General features: G+C 38.2%; 1 protein-coding gene across 6 annotated transcripts in view; it reads left to right on the top strand.

Moving 5' to 3' along the window:
• The window catches only part of Satb1 (SATB homeobox 1), a 102,386-nt gene extending 79,384 nt beyond the window's left edge, over nt 1-23,002 (top strand). For 2 of the 6 annotated variants that reach the window (XM_013022147.1, XM_013022146.1), the window contains exons 10-12: nt 17,920-18,123; nt 18,719-18,814; nt 20,333-23,002. In XM_013022147.1, the coding sequence (XP_012877601.1) occupies nt 17,920-18,123; nt 18,719-18,814; nt 20,333-20,845 (813 nt within the window). In that variant the 3' untranslated portion in view covers nt 20,846-23,002. The remainder of the gene's footprint in view (nt 1-17,919; nt 18,124-18,718; nt 18,815-20,332) is intronic. The other 4 variants (XM_013022150.1, XM_013022149.1, XM_013022152.1 and 1 more) reach the window with 4 other exon arrangements.
• The last annotated feature ends 201 nt before the right edge of the window (nt 23,003-23,203 follow it).

The raw sequence follows: 23,203 nt of genomic DNA, 5'->3' as shown, positions 1-23,203 counted from the left end.
TCCCTCTCTTCTCTCCCTCCCTCCCTCCCTCCCTCCTTCCATACCTCCCTCCTTCCCTACCTCCCTCTTCCCTCCCTTCCTTCCTCCCTCCCTTCCTTCCTTCCTTCCTTCCCCTCCCCCTCCCTTCCTTCCTAACATCTCTCTTTCCTCCTCTCTTAGGGAGATGGTGATACTAGTCTTTGAAATCTGGGCCTTGTGCAGTTGCTAGACTAAGGAGGTACTCTGCCATTTGAGCCATATACTCCCATCTCTTTTTGATTTAGTTCCTTTCTCAGGTAAGGTCTCCTTTTTCTTTTGCCTTGGCCAACCTTGGACTATGGTCTTCCTACCACTGCCTCCCATATAGTTGAGATCACAGGTGTACACCACCACAGCCAACCATATATCCTACTTTTCAATGAAAATATTTTTTCTTTATGATCTCTGCTAAGTTCTTAGTTAAGGAGGATACAGTTTCTGGATATTAACCAAGATTAAGCAAGATGTCTTATCTACTTCATCCTCCCCCAAATCAGTGCCTTACTCTCTGCCACTCTGCTATTGACCTTCTCTAGTCCTCCATACAAAACTGTGCAAGAAGGAAACTGCTTCCTCTCCCTACTCTCCTTTCTGCCTTCTTGTGTGTCCACCATCTTCACCTCTGAGTCGTCAATATCACTTACCGAGTAGCACGTGTTTGTTTTCTGAGCTGAAGGGAATTACAAGGCATGGCTCTGGTTATCTGCATCAGGAAATAAGGTAATGGCAACTAATTTGGAAACTCACAGATGATTAATGTGAAAACTTGTGCGTGAACTTCATCTTTCAGAGAAAGATGAGACTTACAGAGTAGTGCCTATCAACTCCCTGTTTATATGCTGTCTAGCTCCAGGCAAGTTGCTTAACCCCTGAGACTTTAAACTTCCTCTAGAAAGTAAAAGTGGATTAAGTCACTGGATGTCTGATGTCTCTTGCAGAACTAGGTTCTGTGTGTTTGTGACTGAGACAGGTGTACAAGTGTGAAAGAAGATGCTATTTTGATTGAAAGTAGGTTCAACAGGTGTTTTAGCCTGGGAGTGAGTCACAGAGGAAGAAGGGGAATGAATAATGGAAGGCTTAGTTTGGTAGTAGGAGGCATGCTATTTTGGATATGAGGTCAAGAAGGGTAATTTATGAATGGCATAAACTGAGCTGATTGGTTGTTAGAATCAGTGTATAAACTCCATGTTGCAGAGTGTGAGATCAGCTCAGACTTACGTCATCTTCATGGGAGACAGTGGGTAGGGGCAGTGGGTAGAAGCTCTCTCTTTTATTGTAGAGGGATTTGTTAGAGTCAGGACAGTATAGAGCATGAAATAAACTGAATGTAGTTGGAACATAGGCTTGGTTTAATATATGGTAGGTGGTAACTGCCAGCCTAGTATGATTTACAAGTTGCTGATCCTAATTAATGTCAGTTTGGGATTTTAGCCAATGCTGGAAGATACATCCTTTTTTATTGATGCTATTTTCTGGGAAATGTAACACATTAAAGTGGGAATAAACTGGGTGGTAGTGGCTCATGCCTATAATCTTAGTCACTCAGGAAGCTGAGATCTGAGAATCATAGTTCAAAACCAGCTCAGGCTGGTGATAAGAGTCTGAGACTCTTAGCTCCAATTAATCACCAAAATACCAGATGTGGAGCTATGGTTCATATGGTGGAGTGTCTGCCTTGAGTGAAAAGTTAAGGGATAGCACCAAGGCCCTGGGTTTAAACCTTAGTACCAACACACACACACACACACACAGACACACACAGACACACACACACACACACACACACACACACACACACACACATGGGAATATCAGGAGGGCAGGGAGAAGAAGAGATTTGAGACTTAGGTAATAAAAACAAAGTAAAAGGAAGCAAACAGAGAGTGATAGCTCATTTGGAAGCATATATGAGAACCCACATTTACAAGTTCATAAATTGGTGCCTGTAGCTGTGAAGTTTCTACCCCCAAATGTCTCCTTTAAATCTTTTCCATTCTTACTCCTGATACTAACATGATACTACTCACCATAGGTGCTACTTGTTTGATTCGTTAATATTTGGTGTCTAAATAAAATGCTGTTTAGAGAAAACCAAATTACTACCAATAGGATCACGGAACTAAAGACAGATAAAATATACATTCACAAACAGACAAATGACAAATCCTGTTAGGAAGTCCAGGCTAGTCCATGTCAAGCTGTTGCTGTCTAAACTAAACTTTCTTCATCTTGGCAATTTGTTTTTGTGTGAATGTTTAGATGTTTGGGGATAAGTTAATAATAGCCTAATGGATGATTTTATTTTAGTATTTAGTTAAAGAGACTAAATAATTTGGACCCTGAATAACAATAAAGGACTAAAGCCTTGTCCATCAAGCTTAATTTCTAGACAGAAGTTGGTGATTATATCTGGGTACATTTAGCATTAATCTGTATTTGTTTATTTTTGCCAGTTTTGGGGCTTAAACTTGGCCTGGGTGCTATCCCTGAGCTCCTTTCGCTCAAGGCTGGCACTTTGCCACTTGAGCCACAGAACCACTTCCAGCTTTTTCTAAGCAGTTTATTGAAGATGAGAGTCTCACAGACTTTCCTGCCTGGGCTGGTTTTGAACTGTGATCCTCAGAGTAGCCTTCTGAGTCGCTATGATTACAGGTGTAAGCCACCAGTGCCTAGCAGATATGTCTTTTGACATAAAGTTATGAGATGTTTACTTCTCCCACCACTGTCATCTTTCATTTACTTTTATCCTTGCTTTCATTCTCCATTTCTTTGACTTCCTTCTATCCCCAAACTTCAGTCTAAGAAGCAAATACTTTCTGACCACTTGATCTTTGAAAAATGAGCAAAGCAAGGACCAGTATTGACCACAGTTTCTTACATTTGCATAGCCACATCCCTAATGTCACACACACACACACACACACACACACACACACACACACACTCCACTCCCCTGTACACACATGGCATGCTTGTTGCTTACCTTTCCTCTATCCTATATCTGCATTTCCATCTTTACTCTTTTGCATTTGGGAAACCCATGTGTCATAGGAGAAACTTGTTAAATATTCTTCTTCTGACAGATAAACTTCTCTCAAAGGATGTTCTGCTAATCTTGTTTACCTTTAAAGTTACTCGGATGGAATGAAGTTAATCAAGTTAGAATGCTGATGCATTCAGAGTTTATAAACTGTTCTCCAAGTTTGCACAGCACCTGGAAAACAGTGTAGTAGAAACTGCCAGTGAACACATTTCCTAAGCTTTAAACCATTGCTTTATGAATACCAGAGTTTCAGTCTCATCCAAAACTAAAATACATAAATCCCCCATCCCCATATTGACTGATGCAAAGATTGGAAGGGTATGGAGCTTCTCTTTAACCTACTCTACTTGTACACAGCAAACATATTGCAGAACTGCCTCTGCTGGAAACCTGGGCTTCTCAGTACCCAATGTAGGAAGAACTCTACTGTGATTTTATGATTATTAACTACTTTAGCCACATCTAACAGGCAGGGTCTTGTAATGGCAAAAACCAAAAAACCCAAAACCTTTATATAATATGTATTTTAGTGGATCTTACAAAGTTGGTTTTGGAAAAGTGAACTGTGTACGTAGACATTAGTATATATGAAGATATATACATAAACATACATGGATGAGGGGGGCATTCCGTTCAGGGGTTTTCATCCTGGGTTCAGTGTTCTCCTAGGAAACCATGACTTGGGTAGGAAATCTTTATTTTCTGTAGCCTTTTAATGGAAGATTGAATTTTATTCAATTAGCATCACGAGCAACAAATCACGGCAATATAAGCAATATGTATAAATTTGTTACCCATAAAAATTACAAATATTTTTATACTACATTAGTTTGGTGCTGACATCTTCTAATAGTATTTTTGTTGATTACTAAAAATCATGGAGGTTATTAGATCTGTTGCTTGATTTTTTTAAAGCCTATCTACAGATTTCTGATAGATTGATGTATTCCAATCCACCCAACCTGGCTATATCTGAGTTATATATAAAACCAATTATATATACTATATTCAATGTAATTGATTTCTTTGTAATCTTATGTATTTTATTTAGGCATATGAAACATTAATTAGAAGAAACACCCTTGGCCTTCACCACCCTGCCAGAAGGGTTCATGCCCAACTGTCAGATAAATTCAGCAGAGACAAGCACTTCTGTTTTCTAATACATTTTCTGAGGAATTCTTGAATTTACTTACCTGGAAAAATACTTTTGTGTATTGCTTATTTATTTATTTATTTTTTGGTCGGTCATGGGGCTTGAACTCTGGGCTTGGGCACTGTCCCTGCGCTCTTCAGCTCAAGGCGAGCACTCTACCGCTTGAGCCACAGCACCACTTCCGGTTTTCTAGTGGTTTATTGGAGATAAAAGTCTCATGGACTTTCCTGCCCAGGCTGGCTTTGAACCGTGATCCTCAGATCTCAGCTCCTGAGTAGCTAGGATTACAGGTGTGAGCCACCAGTGCCCGGCTATCATTGTGCTTATTTTTAAGGTGCCTTATCTACAAAGCATGTAAGCAAGGGGTTACGAACATTTCAGTAGCATCTAAAACAAAAACAGAAAACTTACCAACAACTTCTTTGTCTAGCACTCAGACACCAACAGTTAGTACCAGACTCTGTGAGAGAATGCATTCGCCAGTTGAGCTACACTTCAGATATCAACTTCAGTCTGAAAGGCAGTTCTAACCTCACTAAGCAGGAAATGTTGAGGGAAAAATCCTATCAATTCCTGTACTTCCTCTTACCTTGCAGGGTAGTCGGCACAAAGTAATAATTTGTGGAAGGATGGAATGGTTTGGAAGCAAAGTCATCTGCGCACAATTATGTTCTGTCAAAAGCCAGCATATTCCTAAAGGAGCTGGTGTAGAATAGCAGTGAGGGCTTAAGGGATAGAGTAAGGTCAGACTTCATTCCTGCCATTTTCACCTTTCTTGCTGCCCCCCCTTTTCCCCTGCCTCCATGTACAGTGACCAATGGTTGTGAGGAGTAACAGATAGTGCACAACCTCAGCCTCTCTGGTCTCCATTCCTTGATAAAATTATAACCTGCCATTGTCACCAGGATCACATGCTATCTCTAGAAATATTTATGCTTTCTGTTTTTAATGCCTACTTGTGAATCACAAGGTTTCGGTCTCTCAAATTAAGTAAGCCAACTTCTGATTAGCAAGTTTGCATAATGGATCAAATGATAGGGTTTCGGCCACAAAGTGGGTGTTATTTTATCAGCAAAATCATAGGCAAGTTGGGAGCTCTTAATGACCCTGCTTGATTGTTCCTCTTAGAATATGATTCTCATAACTTTTACAATCCCAAGTCGCCTTCTTCTGGTTTTAAAAATTCTTTGTTATCTCTCCTACAGCATCAGAGAAGGGAGATTTAAAATTTTAATTCCCAGCCCCTAAATATGCATAATGGGAGCAGATCTCATTTTAGGAGGTATCTGCAGAGTTGAAAAGTTTTCTATAAATCAGTTTAAATTGTGGTACAGAAGTATTTGTTTAAAACACCCTAGTAGTAAATTACTTTTGTAAGCAAACAAACCACCCTATCCTGGTTGAACACCAAAAATTATTCATGTTATGGATTCTTATTTTTCTGTTTCTAAATTGTACACGACAAATACACATATCCAGCTACATTTTCTTCTCAGTGTCCATAATTTTTAGTAGGAAAATAAATATTGTTAATTTTTAGTAGTGACTTTAGAAAGCAATGTATATAAGACATTGGCTTTAAAAGTTCATGTATTGTGAATCAAGGGTTAGGGAAACTTATGCTTAAAGGATCACATATATTTGTCTTTGGCAGAATATTTCATTGGTGCTTCATTGTCTTTTTAAACTGAGTGAGCAGACAGGCACCGGTGGCTCACACCTATAATCCTAGCTGCTCAGGAGGCTGAGATCTGAGGATCACAGTTCAAAGCCAGTTTGGACAGGAAAGTCTGTGAGACTAATCTCCAATTAATCACAGAAAAAGTTGGAAGTGGCTTTATGGCTAAATTGGTAGGGGACTAGCCTTAAGCAAAAAGGAGCTCAGGGTTAGTGCTCAGGCTTAGAGTTCAAACCCCAGAACAGGGAAAAACCAAAACAAAATAAAACCCAGAGTAAACTAAGTTCAGTTTGAACTTTATTTCTTTAAAATGTAGTAATATTGTTAAAAGAATTAGAGCACCAGTCTTTACTACCATATATAAGACTTCAGGAATTACAGAGATATGCAATAAGTTTCTTATCACTAGCTCGGTGGTCCAGATCCTGCTTAATTTTAATGATATCTTTTTCTGTCTACACACACACACACACACACACACACACACATTTACTGACACTAAAGTTTGTGGTGGTGAATCTTCTGCCATATTTTTATATTCACTCAGTGAAGTGTGAGCCTCAGGGTATTTTCCCAGCCCTTGGTGGAGGACTGGGGAGAATTTTCTATGCTGAGGGTTCTCATGTTAACATTTAAGTGTGTTAAGTGTAATTTGGCTCACCAGGGTGGCTGGAACAAAGAAAGCATTTGATCATGGAGGTGATCGATGGGGGCCAGTCCAGAAAGTATGGCTGGAAAAGACAGAATGAATCCCAAGAGATATTCCAAAGAGGTAGAATTCATGATTGGTCAATAGAGGACACAAATAAGAAAAATTTGATTTTTAATTAAAGCCATTTGATATATATATTATTATTATTACAAAAAGTAGCACATTAGCCATTATAGAAAAAATAGAAAACACAACCACAAGGAACATAAAAATACCAATAATCCTAATCAGTTAGGGATATCATGATTTAATACCTTAATTGATGTTTATTATATAAATGTAAACATCTATTTGTTGACATGTATATGTCTATCATTATATATGTACTTGTATGTCTTACATTTATTCTTCTACTGTACTTACCATTAATTTCCTCTTACAGTATATCAAAGTTATATTTCATTTTTGTAATCACCAATAATGTAAGTGTAAACATTATTGCAATTAGGTATTACCCTAAGATAAACTTTCGAAAAAGGGATATTTGGATACAAAAGAAGGCAGTTGTATTTTAAAGGTGATTTCTGGATATTTCTATATTCTACATTTTCACGTTGCAATTTAGAAAGATTATAGCAATATGTACTTCCATGAACATATTTTCAGCCTTGGTGCTGAATGGGTAATAAAGCCAGGTTCAACTATATTGGAAGTAAACCTGATTTGGGAAAGTTAGCTTCAGATTGGAATATGGTAACCAAAGTATTTTTATTTAACTTCTTATATGTTCAGATTCCTATGGGGTAAGGCAAGTCGGATAAAGACAACACTAAGAACAATGATAAATGACATTTAAGTGCCAAGATCCTTCCATAAATGCTATCACCAATATTAGATGGTAAAATTAGACCCTATTTTGCAGAAGAGGTCATTGAGATCTAGAGAACTTGTAACCAAGGGATACAGGGCTAGTACGTAGTAGACTCAATAGTCAAATTAAAAACTAAGATTACTAAGTAGACTTTAGATGTACAACATGTAGAAAACAAAGAGGTTGCCATAACTGTGGTTGAATGCCAGTGATGGTGAGAGGCATAGTCAGTTCAGCTGACTTATTTTCTCCAGCACTTTGACTAATTCATCCATCTGCTCTTTCTTTCATAACTCCACTTTTCAAAATACTGCCAGTTCTTCAAAGCCAAATCATCACCGCTCTTCATCAATGAAGACTTCTTTCTCTCTGTCTCGTCTCTCCTGATATCTGCCATCACTGCCCTTCATCATATGATGCTTTGCACTAGTTGTTAAAAGTTGAATGCTAGGGTTGTTTTGTTTTGTTTATTCCCAGATAAACTGAATCACTTAAGGCAAGTGCTACCAGTGAAGTTCATAGGCGCTGTTTGTAGTTCTCATGGACAAAATATTAGACAATGAATTCTATCATGCTGTTCGTGTTTTCTAGCTACTAGAGATCAATAGCATTATTATCTGTACTTTGTGGGGGAGGGATCTGCACCATGGCTCAGAAGAATATTTTGCTTAGGTTCATGTAAGTAAAATACTTATCCACAGTCCCTGTAGTCATCTTCCAAAGCACTTGAGCATTACTTGAGTTATTTGGGTGTCAGAACAAAGGAGAAAATGTCCTCCTAAAAGGACGGGTTTGGAGGCTAGAATGGTGACAGTATTAGGCAGAGGCTAATAAATAGTCCAGCAGGTTCAGCTGAAGGTGACTGAGAGGCTGTGCGTGTGAACCTTTTCCCTATTTCAGAAAGATGTGGAAGATTCTAAGAGGTTTCCCAGCTAAGACAAGTCAGGTGGGCAGAATGAAAAGAAGATGTCAATCCTTAATGACAGTTTTAGCAGTAGCTAAAACTGATTTAATAATGAAGGAAACTTAGGAGTATTTTGTGTGGTTTTAAATGAGACTGCATGAAGGATGAGGAGAAAGTGAAACTTAGCACTTGGAAGGCAGAGTGGATACATGTTAGACAGGATCCAGATCATATTGCTGAAATTTATGTGATTTCCAATGACATCTGTGGCCCAGGGGAACAAACGGATAAGGTAGACTGTTTATTATTATTATTTTTTTTTTGGTTGGTCGTGGGGCTTGAACTCTGGCTTGGGTGCTGTCCCTGCGCTCTTCAGCTCAAGGCGAGCGCTCTACTGCTTGAGCCACAGCACCATTTCTGGTTTTCAATTGGTTAACTGGAGATAAGAGTCTCATGGATTTTCCTGCCTGGGCTGGCTTTGAACCGTGATCCTCAGATCTCAGTCTCCTGAATAGGTAGGATTACAGGTGTGAGCCACCAGCGCCCAGCTAAGGTAGACTTCTTGAGAGTCTATATTGTTCAATGATCAGCCATAAACATGAAGTTTTTCTTTGTTGTGCTTGAGCTTTGTGGAGATTCTCCTAGAGATAGCTTTGAATTATATGTAAAAGTAAAGCTTTGAAACGTTAGGTGTTTTCCAAGCCTAATTAATGTTTTAAAAATGAAATTCACACTTCTGGAAATTCTCTATTTTAATCAAAGTAAGAGGTTGTCTTCTTGCTAGTAGATTATCTAGAATTCATATTGTTATCTTTATTCCTCTCTTTTCTGAAATTCTTCTTTCTGAAAACATCCTTTAAAATATTAGATTTCCTTGCCTGACGACCTTTAAGTAAGAACCATTTGTATCTCCTCTGGCCAAGATATCTTTTGATAATCATGTTAGAAACCAAACAGTTTGTAGCAGAAGAAAAGCCACCACATTTATGTGTGCCCTAAAGTCATTGGCTTAGAGAAGGTAGAAAGGAAGTGAACAGAAAAACCATAGAAAATAAATGATTCTCATGTTTTACCTGATTAACTTTTAAGTGAAATTGAAATTCCTTCTAAATTCGCTAAATTTTAATGGAAGCTTTTCCTCAGGTTGTATGAACGTTATATTTATGCTAATAATTACTCTTCAGAAACTGCAAGAGTTGTTTAACTTCTTAATGATGAAGTGGCAAAATTCACTCAAATGAGAAATTTCTGGCTATTTTATGTCCTATTATTACCCCAATATAGAAGCCTATAGATTTTTGACTGAGAATATTGAGTGCCTCAAATACTCTGGAGAGTCTAGAGGGAGTTTAAACACAGTAAGCTCAGGGATTTAAAAAATCTTAACACTTAAAATATTTTTATTTATTTTGTTTCAACAAATACAAGTATCAGAAACTATACCTTAAATGTCAATATGTAGAGGGATTCATGCATACACATGCATACATAGGTGCTTTTACTATATTTCTTTTTAAAACCCATTCTTGGATAGAGTGGCTATAATGTGGAATAATGCCTTTGCTGGTACATCTCTGTTCAAATTTATTTCCCATGTTTTCTTTAATAAGACCAATGTTAACTTAGCAGGGCAAGTTCCTCTCAGTGTCTGCTGAGATTCTCTTCACTTTACACGAAGTAGCTATTATTAAGCGGGGAGGAAAGATTAATGCACTTCTTACTAATTCCATAGAGGAGAACATGTATCTTTATTAATGTTAATGGCGGGGGGGGCTCTCATTATGTTATAGAATGATTGGCTTGAGCAAAGGTTTTCCTTCTGAAGAACTTCATAACATTTAAAGGTTAATATGTTAGGTAAAGAACAATATCTTAAGACAAGCGTTTTTATTACAGGACATGATGGGACCGTTTTATTAAATTATCCAATGATTTGAATGGGGAAGAAGACAGAATGTATCTCTTCGTGGCCTCCACTTTAATGCCTTTAATCAAATAATGACCTTCTGGAATATAGTTAATTTTAAGCATTTGGAAAGATCAATACTACTTTGCCACCAAAAAATGGCCTAGATGATGAAATTTGATGTATTTAAAGTATCATTTCACCCTTTTAACCTAGTAAATAATTTAAAATGCTTTCAGTATGGCTTTGCTACTGCTGTTTCTCACTGGAGAAACTGGCTTGTGATGTATGCAGGCCTCACACCTAACAGAGATGGTTACTTCCTCAGGCCTGGCTGTGGCTGCATTATCGCAGAGCCAAATGCTACATTTGGGGCACAGTGTATAGAAAACATAGAGGATGTGGGAATGGAGCCTTCTCTAATATGAAAGGGGTGTTTTAAAGCATCATTAGTCACTGTGCATCTTTTGTCATATCTCTAAGCCTTTATGCTAAAGGAGAAAGATTTAGGTAGCTCTGACAATTAGAACCCATTTTCCCCCAGTTTCTAGAACACTGATAGGAAATTACACTTGAGTGCCAACAGCTTTGTAAATAAAAAAAAATAAATAAATAAAAATAAAAATTGCCCTCCGTTAGCATGTTTGTGGGCAGATTAAAACCTGCCTTCATTAGCATAAGTAACACTTACAGATTCTTTTAAAAGTAGAAAATTATTTGCTGAATGATAAATTGCTGGCTTTATCGTTAGTTGTTGTTAAAAATGTACTCATTCAAAATGCTTGGTGTAGTTTAGTCTACAATAGTGAATTTTTTGTTAGAAGTACTGTTTAATGGATTATGTACTTAATCCTTGTTCTTACTACTTGCAGAGAAATGTAATTCATGCTTTTCACTAAAATGTTTGTATCAAATACTTTCCTATTTAGATTGATTTCTTTTAATATCATGTATTATTTTAGTATATGCCCCCAGAGATTGGAACAAAATACTCCTGCAAATAACACATAAAAGATGAGGGTGAGGGGGGATAAATACCGACTATAAAATGTTTTGCTTTTTAGAACTCAAATTACCATTCTGTTTTTTAAAATGTATTTTTCTTTCTTAGTTGCAGAAAAAAAATCATTTGTCATTTTCTTTCTCACTTTTTAGCTTTTAGTTTAAAATGTAAATGTGTATAATAGTAATAAATACATATATGTATATTGCATTAAATCACTTTTTTAACTCGCCAAGAATACCTGTCTATTCTCCCTGAAAAAGAAAAAAAAATTAGTTTTTCTGTGCACTTCCAGACCAGGTCCCTAAGATTCTGGCTTTACCAGTGTGTGGCTTTAGAGACACAGTAAATACATTCGTAAAAAAATGCCATTTTCCTAATTCCCCTATCCTTTATCATGCTAAAAGTGAATTGACTTGAATTAACTATTCTGCAAAGAGTGGAGTGGAACTCAGAGATGAGTTTGGTTGGGAATTAGCAGCTGAGAGATGAAGGTGCCAGGATTTTTATTTAAATGTGGCACAACAAGATTCTGTCAGTAAAGCACATCATTAGAATATTGAGTTTAAAACTGCTAATTTTTCCTTTAAAATGAGCATACAGTCATGTGTTTCATGGACCATAATAAATTGCCATTGTGTTGCCAGTGAGTTTGTTTTGCTTTTTTGCAGTACTGGTTTTGGCAGTCATTCTGCATTTTCTCGTTTTCTTTTTTTATGCTTCCCTCCTCCCCATCTTAGATTTCTTTGATAGATCCCTAACCAAAACCAGTCAGAAGAACATTATTTATTTCAGTCTTAAGTTTAGCATCTTTTGCACCATTTTCTTGCTTACGGTAGCAAGACATTTGCAGATGGCTCTTGGTAACTATAAAGTACATAACAGTATTTCCTATGTGGCAGATGGATTTAAGACTTTTAGTTCTCAATAAATGTAGGTTTACAATACATAACTTTACAGGATTTGTGTTGTATATAACAGGTTTGAACATATTATCTCAGAATTCATCTGCATGGCATTTTCAGCTTATTCAGGGCCCATGCCAGTTTTTTCTTTTCTTTTTTTTTTTTTTTAAGTAATAGAGGAGTGCTGTGATTGATAGCAACAGCTCAAGGCGTGATTCTGAATAGAAACAAAGGGTATAGAACAGAAGGTGTCAAATTAAACTTTGTCAGTTTGAAAAGTAGTAACATCCTGAAAGTTTTACTGATTTATTTACATGTGGCTACTGTTTATATTTTGCCCTCTTTATATGCAGTGTAATGATGCTTGGCAAATTTACTACATTTAAAGTTTAGATTGTTCCTTGTACCATTTGAGTTTTCTGAGAAGGGATCGGTCTTGTTATCTTGTCTTTTCAACTGTTCAAACAGTTATGATCTAAATGAGAATAATTCCCCATTTCTCCTCCTATGGATGGTCTTATGGGGCCTCAAGCCTCAAGACCTTTTCTAAAAATGTAATTATGTTCACACAAAATAGTATGTTTCCTTTCTCGCCTTTCTTCTCCCAAGTACGTGTATATATAATTATCATTTAAAAAGTCATAGTACTTTGGGTAATTACAATTTCCGCTTGTCAGATATTTCAAATACTCCAGTCTCTTCCTGGCCTTCTCAGGTTCATTTGCCCTGACAATGTCATTGTGGAAAACTGACGTAGGTAAGGAGGTTGGTGAATTAGAAAGCATGAAGCTTCTTCAGTCAGTCACTTTCTGCGGAAACATAGGTCTGAGATTACTGTTATCACTAATAGAATCACAATCAGTAGGATTCAAAGTAGTCAAAATATTCCAAGGTATTTAAATAGTGCTAGAATAAATTCATCTTATTTTTGCCAGTGCCAGTTGGGAATGTGCCAGTTTATTTCTGCACTGACAAAAGAATGAACGTGTCAAAATGTCTGTTTTCCATTATTTCCTAAGAGATACACACATCAAGGGTAGCACATTACACTCCTCCTGCCCTCCCCCCATTTTTGGAATACCTTTGTAGAACTAACAGGCTACACCAGCTGCACCGTTAAATATTTTTGTAAGAAGCATCTGATTTCAGTCTCTGAAAAATCGTGTCTCTTGAAAGGCTAGCAGAGAGATTCTTCAACTTATAATTCATCAAATTACTTTTAGATAAGGAATTAGAAGTATTATTTAAGGGCAGAGGTTAATAGCAAACTACTGAGAATGTTATGTTAGTCATGGGCAATTAATAAAAATAAGGATCCGTCTTGTAAGTATAGAGACACAGAAGTGACAATATAAGCAAAATATTTGTTGAATGAGTCAGAGCTCCTTTTCTGAAATATTTGTTAAACCAGCGTGAATGTGATTGTTTAGGAATTAGCTATCATTATTAGCCATTTTAAAAGAACTAATGATTTTCTTTTCCAAAGAACATCTGCGATCCACATGTTTCCTCACATATATCCCACTGCTAACTGATCTCTGGCTTACTTTAAAAAGTTCCTAAAGGATATGAAAAATCATTGGAGATTTTCAGATTTTCAGTCCTTCTTAGAGAAAAGCTTTTCTTACATGAAGGGTTCTTAATTTAACTTTAACAATTTTTAGTTACAGGCATTTAATTCTAAAAAGAAATCATGGAAGCTCAATGTTTAGCACTTATTGCAATAGTAGATTAGTAGTGAAGTTAAAAGAGAATATCTTCGGTTCTATTCTTGGTGAACCTCTTTGCTTTTCTTTAAAGGTAAATAAAATTTGCTCCATTTAAGCACAAGGTCCTGTCAGCTGCCATAGTTGAAGCACACAGGCCAGCGGGAGAGGGAAAGTAACCAGAACCACAGTTAATAGTCAAACATCAATTTCAACATACTGTTTTGTACTTTACAACTTTGTAGGGGTGGTGGCGGGGGGGGGGGGGGGGGGGGGGGGAAGTTGGGGAGGTGGAGAGGAAAGGGACAGTAGGGGAAAAATAAAGGAGGGGGTAACAATGCTCAATAGGAAATGGACTCATTACCTTGCTCATGTAACTGTAACCTCTCTGTACAGTATCTTTACAATATAAAAAATGTATATTAAAAATAGTCAAACATGGAATAAGATGCATTTTTAACACCAACACAGCAACAAAAATTTAGAAGTACAGTATAACAAAATAGCTTAATTTAAATGTATACTTCTGTTGGTGTCCAGATTGAAATATCAAAAGGAATATTCTTCCTCTAAATTGCCTTTGTAATATGAAAACATATTAGTAGAAACATAAATATATACTATATGAAATAAAAATAGCTTAAATGTAGGAAAATAGGCGACATTTTTATGGCTTAACCTAAACAGCAAATATTTACCCATCAGAACTAACTAAACCAAAGATCTGATATACAGGTACAAATAATCAAATTCAGCTTTGGACATTCTTTCTTGTTATTGTTTTTGGTCGTGGGGCTTGAACTCTGGGCCTGGGCGCTGTCCCTCAGCTCTTCAGCTCAAGGCGAGCGCTCACTCTACCACTTGAGCTACAGCGCCACTTCCTCAAATTCAGCTTTGTAGTTAAATGTTATAGTCACATAAGTAGAGCTAAAATACATAGTACTACAGCTTTCTGGAAATAAACATGAAACACTGTGGTTTGGAGAGAAATAGGCCCAATGGCTCTGTGATGATGATGATGATTATTTTTTTTATTTAGTAGATACTTTTTCAAGTAAATCATTCATTTACTGACTCTGTCTTCAATTATTTTTATTCAGTGGCATCAAATGAATGTATTATTGCATGACTGTTCCCACATTAAGTATTTGTAAAAGATCTGTTACATAGAGAATCTCTTAGAGCTGGAGGTATGACTCAGTGGTACAGCACTTGCCTAGCATGTACAAGGTCTTGGGTTCAATTAGGGCAATAGAGGGGACCCCACTTCTCCAGATACCTAGTAGCACTTCCCACTGGTGAGGTAGTAGATGGCCTGGGGAGCTGATGTGTCAGTCTCCATGTTTTCATTTAAAATCTTAATGTCAGCCACTTAGGGGAAAGCAAGCCTGATCTTTCACTATACATTGCAATCAGGAAAACATTCTCTTGAATGGTTCATTTTGGGAAGAAAAGATCAGACTATCTATCCTCTGGCTTCATCTGCCAATAACTCAGAAAACAAAACTCTCTGTGGCTACATCTAAAAATCACATTAAAAAGAAACTCTACTCTGTCCATTCTCATCCAATTAACCTAATTGAAATTTCCAAGGAAGCCCTGGTCCTAGAAACAGCCTAGGAAAGAGAATTGAGTGTTCATGATGATGAGGGCCCTGAAAGGAAGAGAGAGAAAACGGAGGATGAAGAGATTCAGTGAGAACATGGCCTTAGGAGGAAGGAAGCATAAGAATGTATGATAGGCTCTAGAGAGCCACAGAGATTGGAGCTGGATCTTTGCACCACTTTGCCAGCCAATCCCTGACCTCACTTGGTTCTGGGGGCCAGTGATAGGGAATAACGTCCTTCTGGACATGTCCAGTTAGCAAGCTGGCAAGACAGTCTGCGGAGTATAGTACGGATGAGAGCTGTTGGCAGGCAGCACAACAGCTTAGAAGAGTGCTAGCCTTGACCAACAAAAAAGAAAACAAAAAAAAACATTCAGAGTCAGAGCCTAGACCCTGATTCCAGACCCAGGACTAGAAAAAAGAAAATAAAACCAATGCAACCCTCAGATCTCAGCTTCCTGAATAGCCAGGATTACAGGTGTGAGCCACCAATGTCCATTGCTACTCAGTTCTTTCTTTTTTTCCCCTGGTCCTGGGGCTTGAATTCAGGGCCGTAAGCACTGTCCCTTAGCTTCTTTTACTCAAAGTTAATGCTTTACCACTTGAGCCACAGCTCCATGTCTGGCTCCCTTTTGTTGGTTTTAGGGGAGTTAAGAATCTCACAGACTTTCCTGCCTGGATTGGCTTCAATCTGCAGTCCTCAGATCTCAGCCTCCTGAGTAGCTAGGATTACAGGTGTGAGCCACCAGTGCCCAGCCTACTCAGTTCTTCATAGTTAATCACCGGGGTTAAACCTTGGGCCTAGGGAGGCGTTATAGAGGTTCAGATTTGGTCATTCACTAGATACTGCCTTCTCTCATAACTCAGAAAACCTATTTAAATGGTTCTGTAATAAATCATATGTTCATGCTATAGCAGGGGAAAAAACTAAATAAATAGGAATCTAAAGTCTCTTTCTGGAAGTTCTTTCTTGAGGAATTCTTCTAATGCCCATTCCAAACACTATTCTCAAACTGGACAGTGTTCTTGCTTACAGATATACTTTTTCTCTCTCTGTTTCTTTCTCTGTCACTCTGTTTCTCTCTCTTGCTCTCTCTCTCTCTCTCTCTCACACACACACACACACACACTTTTAGCTTATTTATTGTAAAGATACTGTACAGAAAGGTTACAGTTACATGAGTAAGGTAATGGGTAATGAGTACCTTTCCTATTAAGCATTTTTACCCCCTCCTTTGTTTTTCCCCTACTATCGCTTTTCTTCCCCCCTTCCCAATTCCTTCCCCCCACCAAGTTGTAAAGTTCGTTTTCAACATAGTGTCTTGTACATCTCATTGTTACAATGGGACAACCTGTATCCTTACTTCAGCATTTTTTTATTTCCCTTTCCTTCCCCAAATTAGAAAAATGTATATATAAAATGCAGGGCACTGGAATCAAATACAGTGACAACAGGGGTCATACCATGGGGAAAGAACATACAAAAGAAACAAAAAAACACATAGTACACTAAAAACAACAGCAACACAGAAAAAACCTCTAGTGTCTCTATCTTGGGGTTCATTTCACTTGGTATCATCTTATATGGTCATATGTACATAAAGCTACCAGTACAGTTATTGTTTATTGTAGCATTATTCACCATAGCTAAGATATAGAACCAACCCAGATGCTCCTCTGTAGATGAATGGATCAAGAAAATGTGATGTGGTGTGTGTGTGTTTGTGTGTGTGTGTGTGTGTATGTACACATATACACACACATACAATGGAATTCTATGCCTCCATAAGAAAGAATGATACCGCGCCATTTGTTAGTAAATGGAAAGACTTGGAAAGAATCATATTAAGTGGAGTAAGCCAGACCCAAAGAAACATAGATCCCATGGTTTCCCTTATTTACAATAACTAATATACGGCTAGGATAATCTTACCAGACAAGCAGAAAAGGTCAAAAGCTATGTCTACTTTTCTTTCTAATATAAAAAATATAATATTAGAAAGCTTTCTAGTTCCTAAAATCTGCCATACCACTTTTTAAGTACCTTCCTTGTTCCAGAAAGCAATCATCGGACAAAACAGGAGTAAAAGTACACTCATTTTTACTTTTGTCCTGTTTTTGCATGCCGTAAAATTGTTTTGTTTTTTTTTTTTTTTTTGGTCCAGTCGTGGGGCCTGAACTCTGGGCCTGGGCGCTGTCCCGAAATTGTTGTAAATTCCCTAGCCCTTGGAGTCTGAAAAGCATCTATTCTTTACAGTGTAAATCAGAACATTCATTAGAAATGGAGCCTTCCTGCTACATAGCTTTAACTACCCTTTCTTCATAGGTTAAGAGAAAAAAATAATGTTAAAGTGGTTGGAGTGTTGTGAGCATATGAAAAAGCTGATTTATAGAATCTTTCCTTTTTATCTCCTAATGGGACATGCCAGCCTCCACTCCCACAACTGAAATACTATCACCTGTCTCTACAGGGCTGGCTGTGTGAGCTACTGCGCTGGAAGGAAGATCCGTCTCCAGAAAACAGAACCCTGTGGGAGAACCTGTCCATGATCCGAAGGTTCCTCAGTCTTCCCCAGCCTGAGCGCGATGCCATTTATGAACAGGAGAGCAATGCGGTGCATCACCATGGCGACAGGCCCCCCCACATCATCCATGTTCCGGCGGAACAGATTCAGGTTCGTTTACCTTGGCCAGTTGAGAATAGCACTAGGTAAACACAGCCTCAGACTTAGTGTGAAGCTGGTGTCTCTCTTCTTGCCACCAGTCTACACAGAGGCTTTTTAGCAAGAGATAACAATACATTGCCATCTTGCTTGGGGGGATAGAAGGAAAAACGGAAAAGGCTTGTTGTTTTCCAACATGCGTACTGTGTTCCTCACCCCTCATCACCCCCTCCCAAAGTGGCAGGAATCCCCCTTTGCACTTCTTATTTGGCAAGTGTGTTATTGTTAGCATTGGGATTTGTGTGTGAGAGCCTAGAATTTTTGTTGTGTGTTTGTTAAAAAATAAGTAAATAGTTTAAAACACCACCTATTCCTTAATTAATCCCATACTGCCCCTGAGGATAGGAATTACTGCTGCTCATTCTGTAAAGGAAGTTTTGCAGAATCACAGTTTTATACCTTGGCTTCTGTCCAGAGTGAGGAGGGGAGGGAAACATACTCTCGGCTCTTGCTTTATGCTCCTTTGGCCCCCCCTTCACTTCCAGCAGCCTCCCTACCCCTCAGCTGCAGGTCAGGGGTGAGTCATGTCTGTTTGTCTTTCCTGTAGAGCCCCTCTCCCAGCACCCTTGGGAAAGGAGAGTCTAGAGGCGTTTTCTTACCAGGCCTGCTGACCCCTGCACCATGGCTCGGTGCTGCTCCTCAGGTGAGCGGGCACCAGTTACCAGCAAGAAGGGACCCAGAGAGGGGGGTGGTGTAAAGACCTGCTCCCTTGGTCAGGATTTTCAGTGTGAAGGATGGACTAAACCACTGTGCCAGCAGATCAGCCTGGTGCTCCTCTGGTCCTGTCGTGGCCCTTGTCTCAGAGTTCTGGGATTAGGTAGTTCATTGGGCTTCTTAGGGCCTCAGTACCTTAGAAACTGTGTTCTAGATGAACTTGAGCTTTCTCCTTTAAGGGAAAGTATCCTTGTCTGCCAGACTGCTAAAATTCTATCTCTGTTGAATCCCCTGCATTATTTCTTGGTATTGCTATGAAGAAACACAGATATATATGTAGCCAAAGTAATAGAGTTATCCATCCACCAGGAAAACAAAATCCTTAAGCGTGTATTAAAAGATCAAACAAATTGAAAACGAGAATCCCCTAGGATATCAAACACTAAAATAAGCATGAAAGCCCTAAAAACTTACTGTTTTAGCTGAAACAAAGAAGAAGAAGATATATGTTAAGTAATAAAAAAATAGTACTTGTTTGAAAATGTAAATTATTTTTTGATAAAATTGCTTCTTAGGGGGATAAGAGGAAATGCTCAGGCACAGTACAAAGGTTCTAATATTTTGCTGTTCACTCGAGTTGATTTGATTTGCTGATAAGAATTATGGGCATCAAGTGTACATAGATACATATCACTCATTTGTTCTGTATGATTGTGAATGGAAATTACAGTGCATACACAGATGCTAATTACCAAAGAGGCTGTGTACACTAAATTTAAATCCTACTGATAGCTGAGTTTACTGTGAAGACGAAACAATTCACTAGCCAGTGTACGGTGGATTGAACCTTTATTGTTTGGATCATAATTAAAAAAAAAAAAAGCATTGTCAGCCTAGTGTCAGGGAATTTGTGTGTGTGTGTGTGTGTGTGTATGTGTGTGAAATTGGAACTTACTGAGAAAATGAAGCATAGATTCTGGAACATCCTGTGGATCATAAGAGCTAGGGCAGCCTGAGAGTACATGCTTTCCCATTCTCCCTCTCTCCATGTTTTATTTAGCCAGGCAGTGTAAAGGGGCTAAACACTTTTCTTTTCCCAATGGCTTCTTAGCTCACCTTTCTAAAACGTCTTTAACACCCTTGTTTCTCAATCTTCCTTTCCAGTCTTCATTCGTTGTTGACATCCTAAGTTGCTTTTCTGTCTTCACCTTCAATACTTATCCTTGGAGATGTTAATGGCCCCCATTTTCAGAGCCCTGGGCTTCCTCCTCCTCTGCCGATCTTCGGATCTTCTGATAAGTGCACAGTAGCCCCCCAGAGCCTCACTAACTCCTATCGTCCTAGTTCCTATCATTTTGATAGTTTGTTTTTAACCCCCCAATGCTCTTGGCTACTGACCTGGGCTGTGCATTTTTGTCCTTGTCTGTGGAATTCGCAGCACCTCCCCTCCCCATTTCTGATTCTAGAAGGCTTTGTGTGCTCTGACTGTCTGCTTGTTTCCTTGCAGCAGCAGCAGCAACAACAACAGCAGCAGCAGCAACAGCAACAAGCACCACCACCTCCACAGCCACAACCACAGCCACAGGCTGGCCCCCGGCTCCCTCCACGGCAGCCCACCGTGGCCTCACCTGCCGAGTCAGATGAGGAGAACCGGCAGAAGACCCGGCCACGAACCAAAATTTCAGTGGAGGCCCTGGGAATCCTCCAGAGTTTCATACAAGACGTGGGTCTGTACCCGGATGAAGAGGCCATCCAGACTCTATCAGCCCAACTTGACCTCCCCAAGTACACCATCATCAAGTTCTTTCAGAACCAGCGCTATTATCTCAAGCACCACGGCAAACTGAAGGACAATTCTGGCTTAGAGGTAGACGTGGCCGAATATAAAGAGGAGGAGTTGCTCAAGGATTTGGAAGAGAGTGTCCAAGATAAAAATGCCAACACCCTGTTTTCCGTGAAACTAGAAGAGGAGCTATCAGTGGAAGGGAACACAGACATCAATGCCGATCTGAAAGACTGAGAGCAAAGTATTATTTTCATTCAACAGTGCCACCGGTGTTTACTAACAACGTGAAAAGTCCATCTTGTGTTCGCTCAGAAAACCTTTGTTGTTCATTGTTTGGCCAACCTTCAATCTTCAGAAACTTGCACAAACAGGAAAGTTGGGAAGGAAAGTAAGGACTGCACTATGTTTAAACGCCTTTGTTGTAACACTGCTGGGCAGCCCGGGTGAAGCATTTGCGGACTGTTTGATATTAAAAATTTTTGTTCAAGGGATGCACCCAGATGTGTTCCCAGTAAGCATGATACCAGAGAGGGTTTTTTTTAAGTTATTATTATTCTGGAGCCTCAAACAAGCATTATAATTTCTGTGATTATGATTTCCTTTTCTTTAACTATTTCTGTAACACTCCACACTGATCTTTGGAAAATCGCCCCTTATTTTAAAAAATAAAGAAAAAAAAGAGTTTGTTACTCTATTGTATGTTACAAAAGAACTATAGACTGTGAATGCAGTTTAAAGATGACATATGCCAACAAATGCCTTGTACTATAATGGCACTGCCGTAATTCAAATTTGTTTTTATTTTGGAAATAAAAGTTCACTGTAATTTTTTTTCATTCTCATTGTTACATGATTTTTTTTAAGAAAACAACAAAAAAAAGGAAAAGAAAATGTGAAACACAATTTAGTCCTCATTATTTATTTGTAGACCCTGCCGCATCTTGTTGTAATTAATTTTTTGGAAGTTTCCGTTAAATGTAATATTGCTTCTCTTGTTACCATTACTGATTCTTTTCTATTTATAAATGTATTTTGATGGGCAGTAAAACAAAGTGTCTTAAAAGTTTTAAATAGAGAAAATGTGCTTTACACAGTTGCCTATAAGAAGTGCTCTATGTTATCCAAGCAATTCATACTATAAGCTTCACTCTTACTGTTGTATGCAATTTTTACTATCATGCAAATAAGCTTAGGTAAATAAAACTAATAGATCACCTTAGAAAATTATGCAATTAATGTGAAAATAATTGATGTTTGCAATGTGTCTTCCTTTGGTTTACAATCAATTTTAAACCTACATCTGTATAAAATTTCTGTATAAAGGTGTATTTCTTTTTTTTTTTTTTAATGAGTTTCATGGCTATGAAAACACCAGCTATTTTGTTACAGCTGGCTGTTTTTATAAGTGTATCACAATTTTCTTTATGCAGAAATGTTCTGATTAGGAGTGGTTATTGACTGTAACTACACAATTAAAACTGTTTGTATGGTATGACACGGCAGGGTTTGTCTGCTTATGTGAAGTAACTTTAACAAAGAGTCCACAATGGCCCTCTCAGTTAGGTCCATGCTAATGTTTTCTTGATGATAAGTTTGTTGATTTTTAAAAAGAGCAACTTGAAAAGTCACTTGAAATACTGTAAATTTAAATATGGACAACGCACTCATTTTTAAATAGGCATGAAAATTCACAATGAAGATGATAATCTGTTTTTGGTTGACATTTTGCTTAATGAACAGAGATAGGACAGTCAGAAGACTAACAAGTATCTTTTCTGACAGTCACGCTCTTAAAAGGAATTCACCTGCTCTTACTATTACAATCCTTCAATTAAGCAATACTTTTCCTTAAGCTGAGGTGTATTTTTAAAGGCCATTAATAGTAACATAAAATATGTAGAGGAAAAATGGACTTTCTGTGTAAGAACCTCCTTACTAAGTATTGTATTTTTTATTACAAGTTATAAGTGAAGAAAGTTCCTAATCCTGAGCTCATTTGACTGCATATGTCATAACTACATAAAGAAAATAAGAAGAACATGCCTGGGATTTAAACACCATCTTCAAGATTCGTATGAAACCTCCGTTTAGCCAGGATGTAAAATAAGCTGTGCTAATAGTCACAAAAAGGATTGAAGCCAGTGCTAGGGTTTTGAGTGGGCTGGGTTTTTTTTTTTCTTTTAACTATATCTGTCTCATCCTTTCTTTTTAAGGTTCCTTAGCTGTTGGTGTGGGTATTCAGCGATCTGCAGCCTGCCTCCTCTGCTACCCATTTCCTTAGCCTCAGTGAGCTTATTGGGAAGCATCAAAATACCTGAGATGCTTTAGTGTTGAACTTTTATATCAGCTAAAATGGAATCATTGAAAACACCCAATAAAGCTTTAAAATTCTGTTTTCTTTTTACACCCCCCCGCCCCCCGCCGAGGGTGGGGGGGTGCTTAGAACTCAGGGCCTGCTTGTGTGCTGTCCTTTTTCCCTCATGGCTGGTGCTCTACTACTTGAGCCACAGCTTCAATTCCAGCTAGTTGCAGATAAGAGTCTCATGGACTTTCCTGCCCAGGCTGGCTTTGAAATAAGCTCTTCAAATCTCA

Source organism: Dipodomys ordii, unplaced genomic scaffold, assembly GCF_000151885.1.
Source record: "Dipodomys ordii isolate 6190 unplaced genomic scaffold, Dord_2.0 Scaffold60, whole genome shotgun sequence".
NCBI lineage: Eukaryota > Metazoa > Chordata > Mammalia > Rodentia > Heteromyidae > Dipodomys > Dipodomys ordii.
This window is presented reverse-complemented; position numbering and strand designations above follow the sequence as displayed.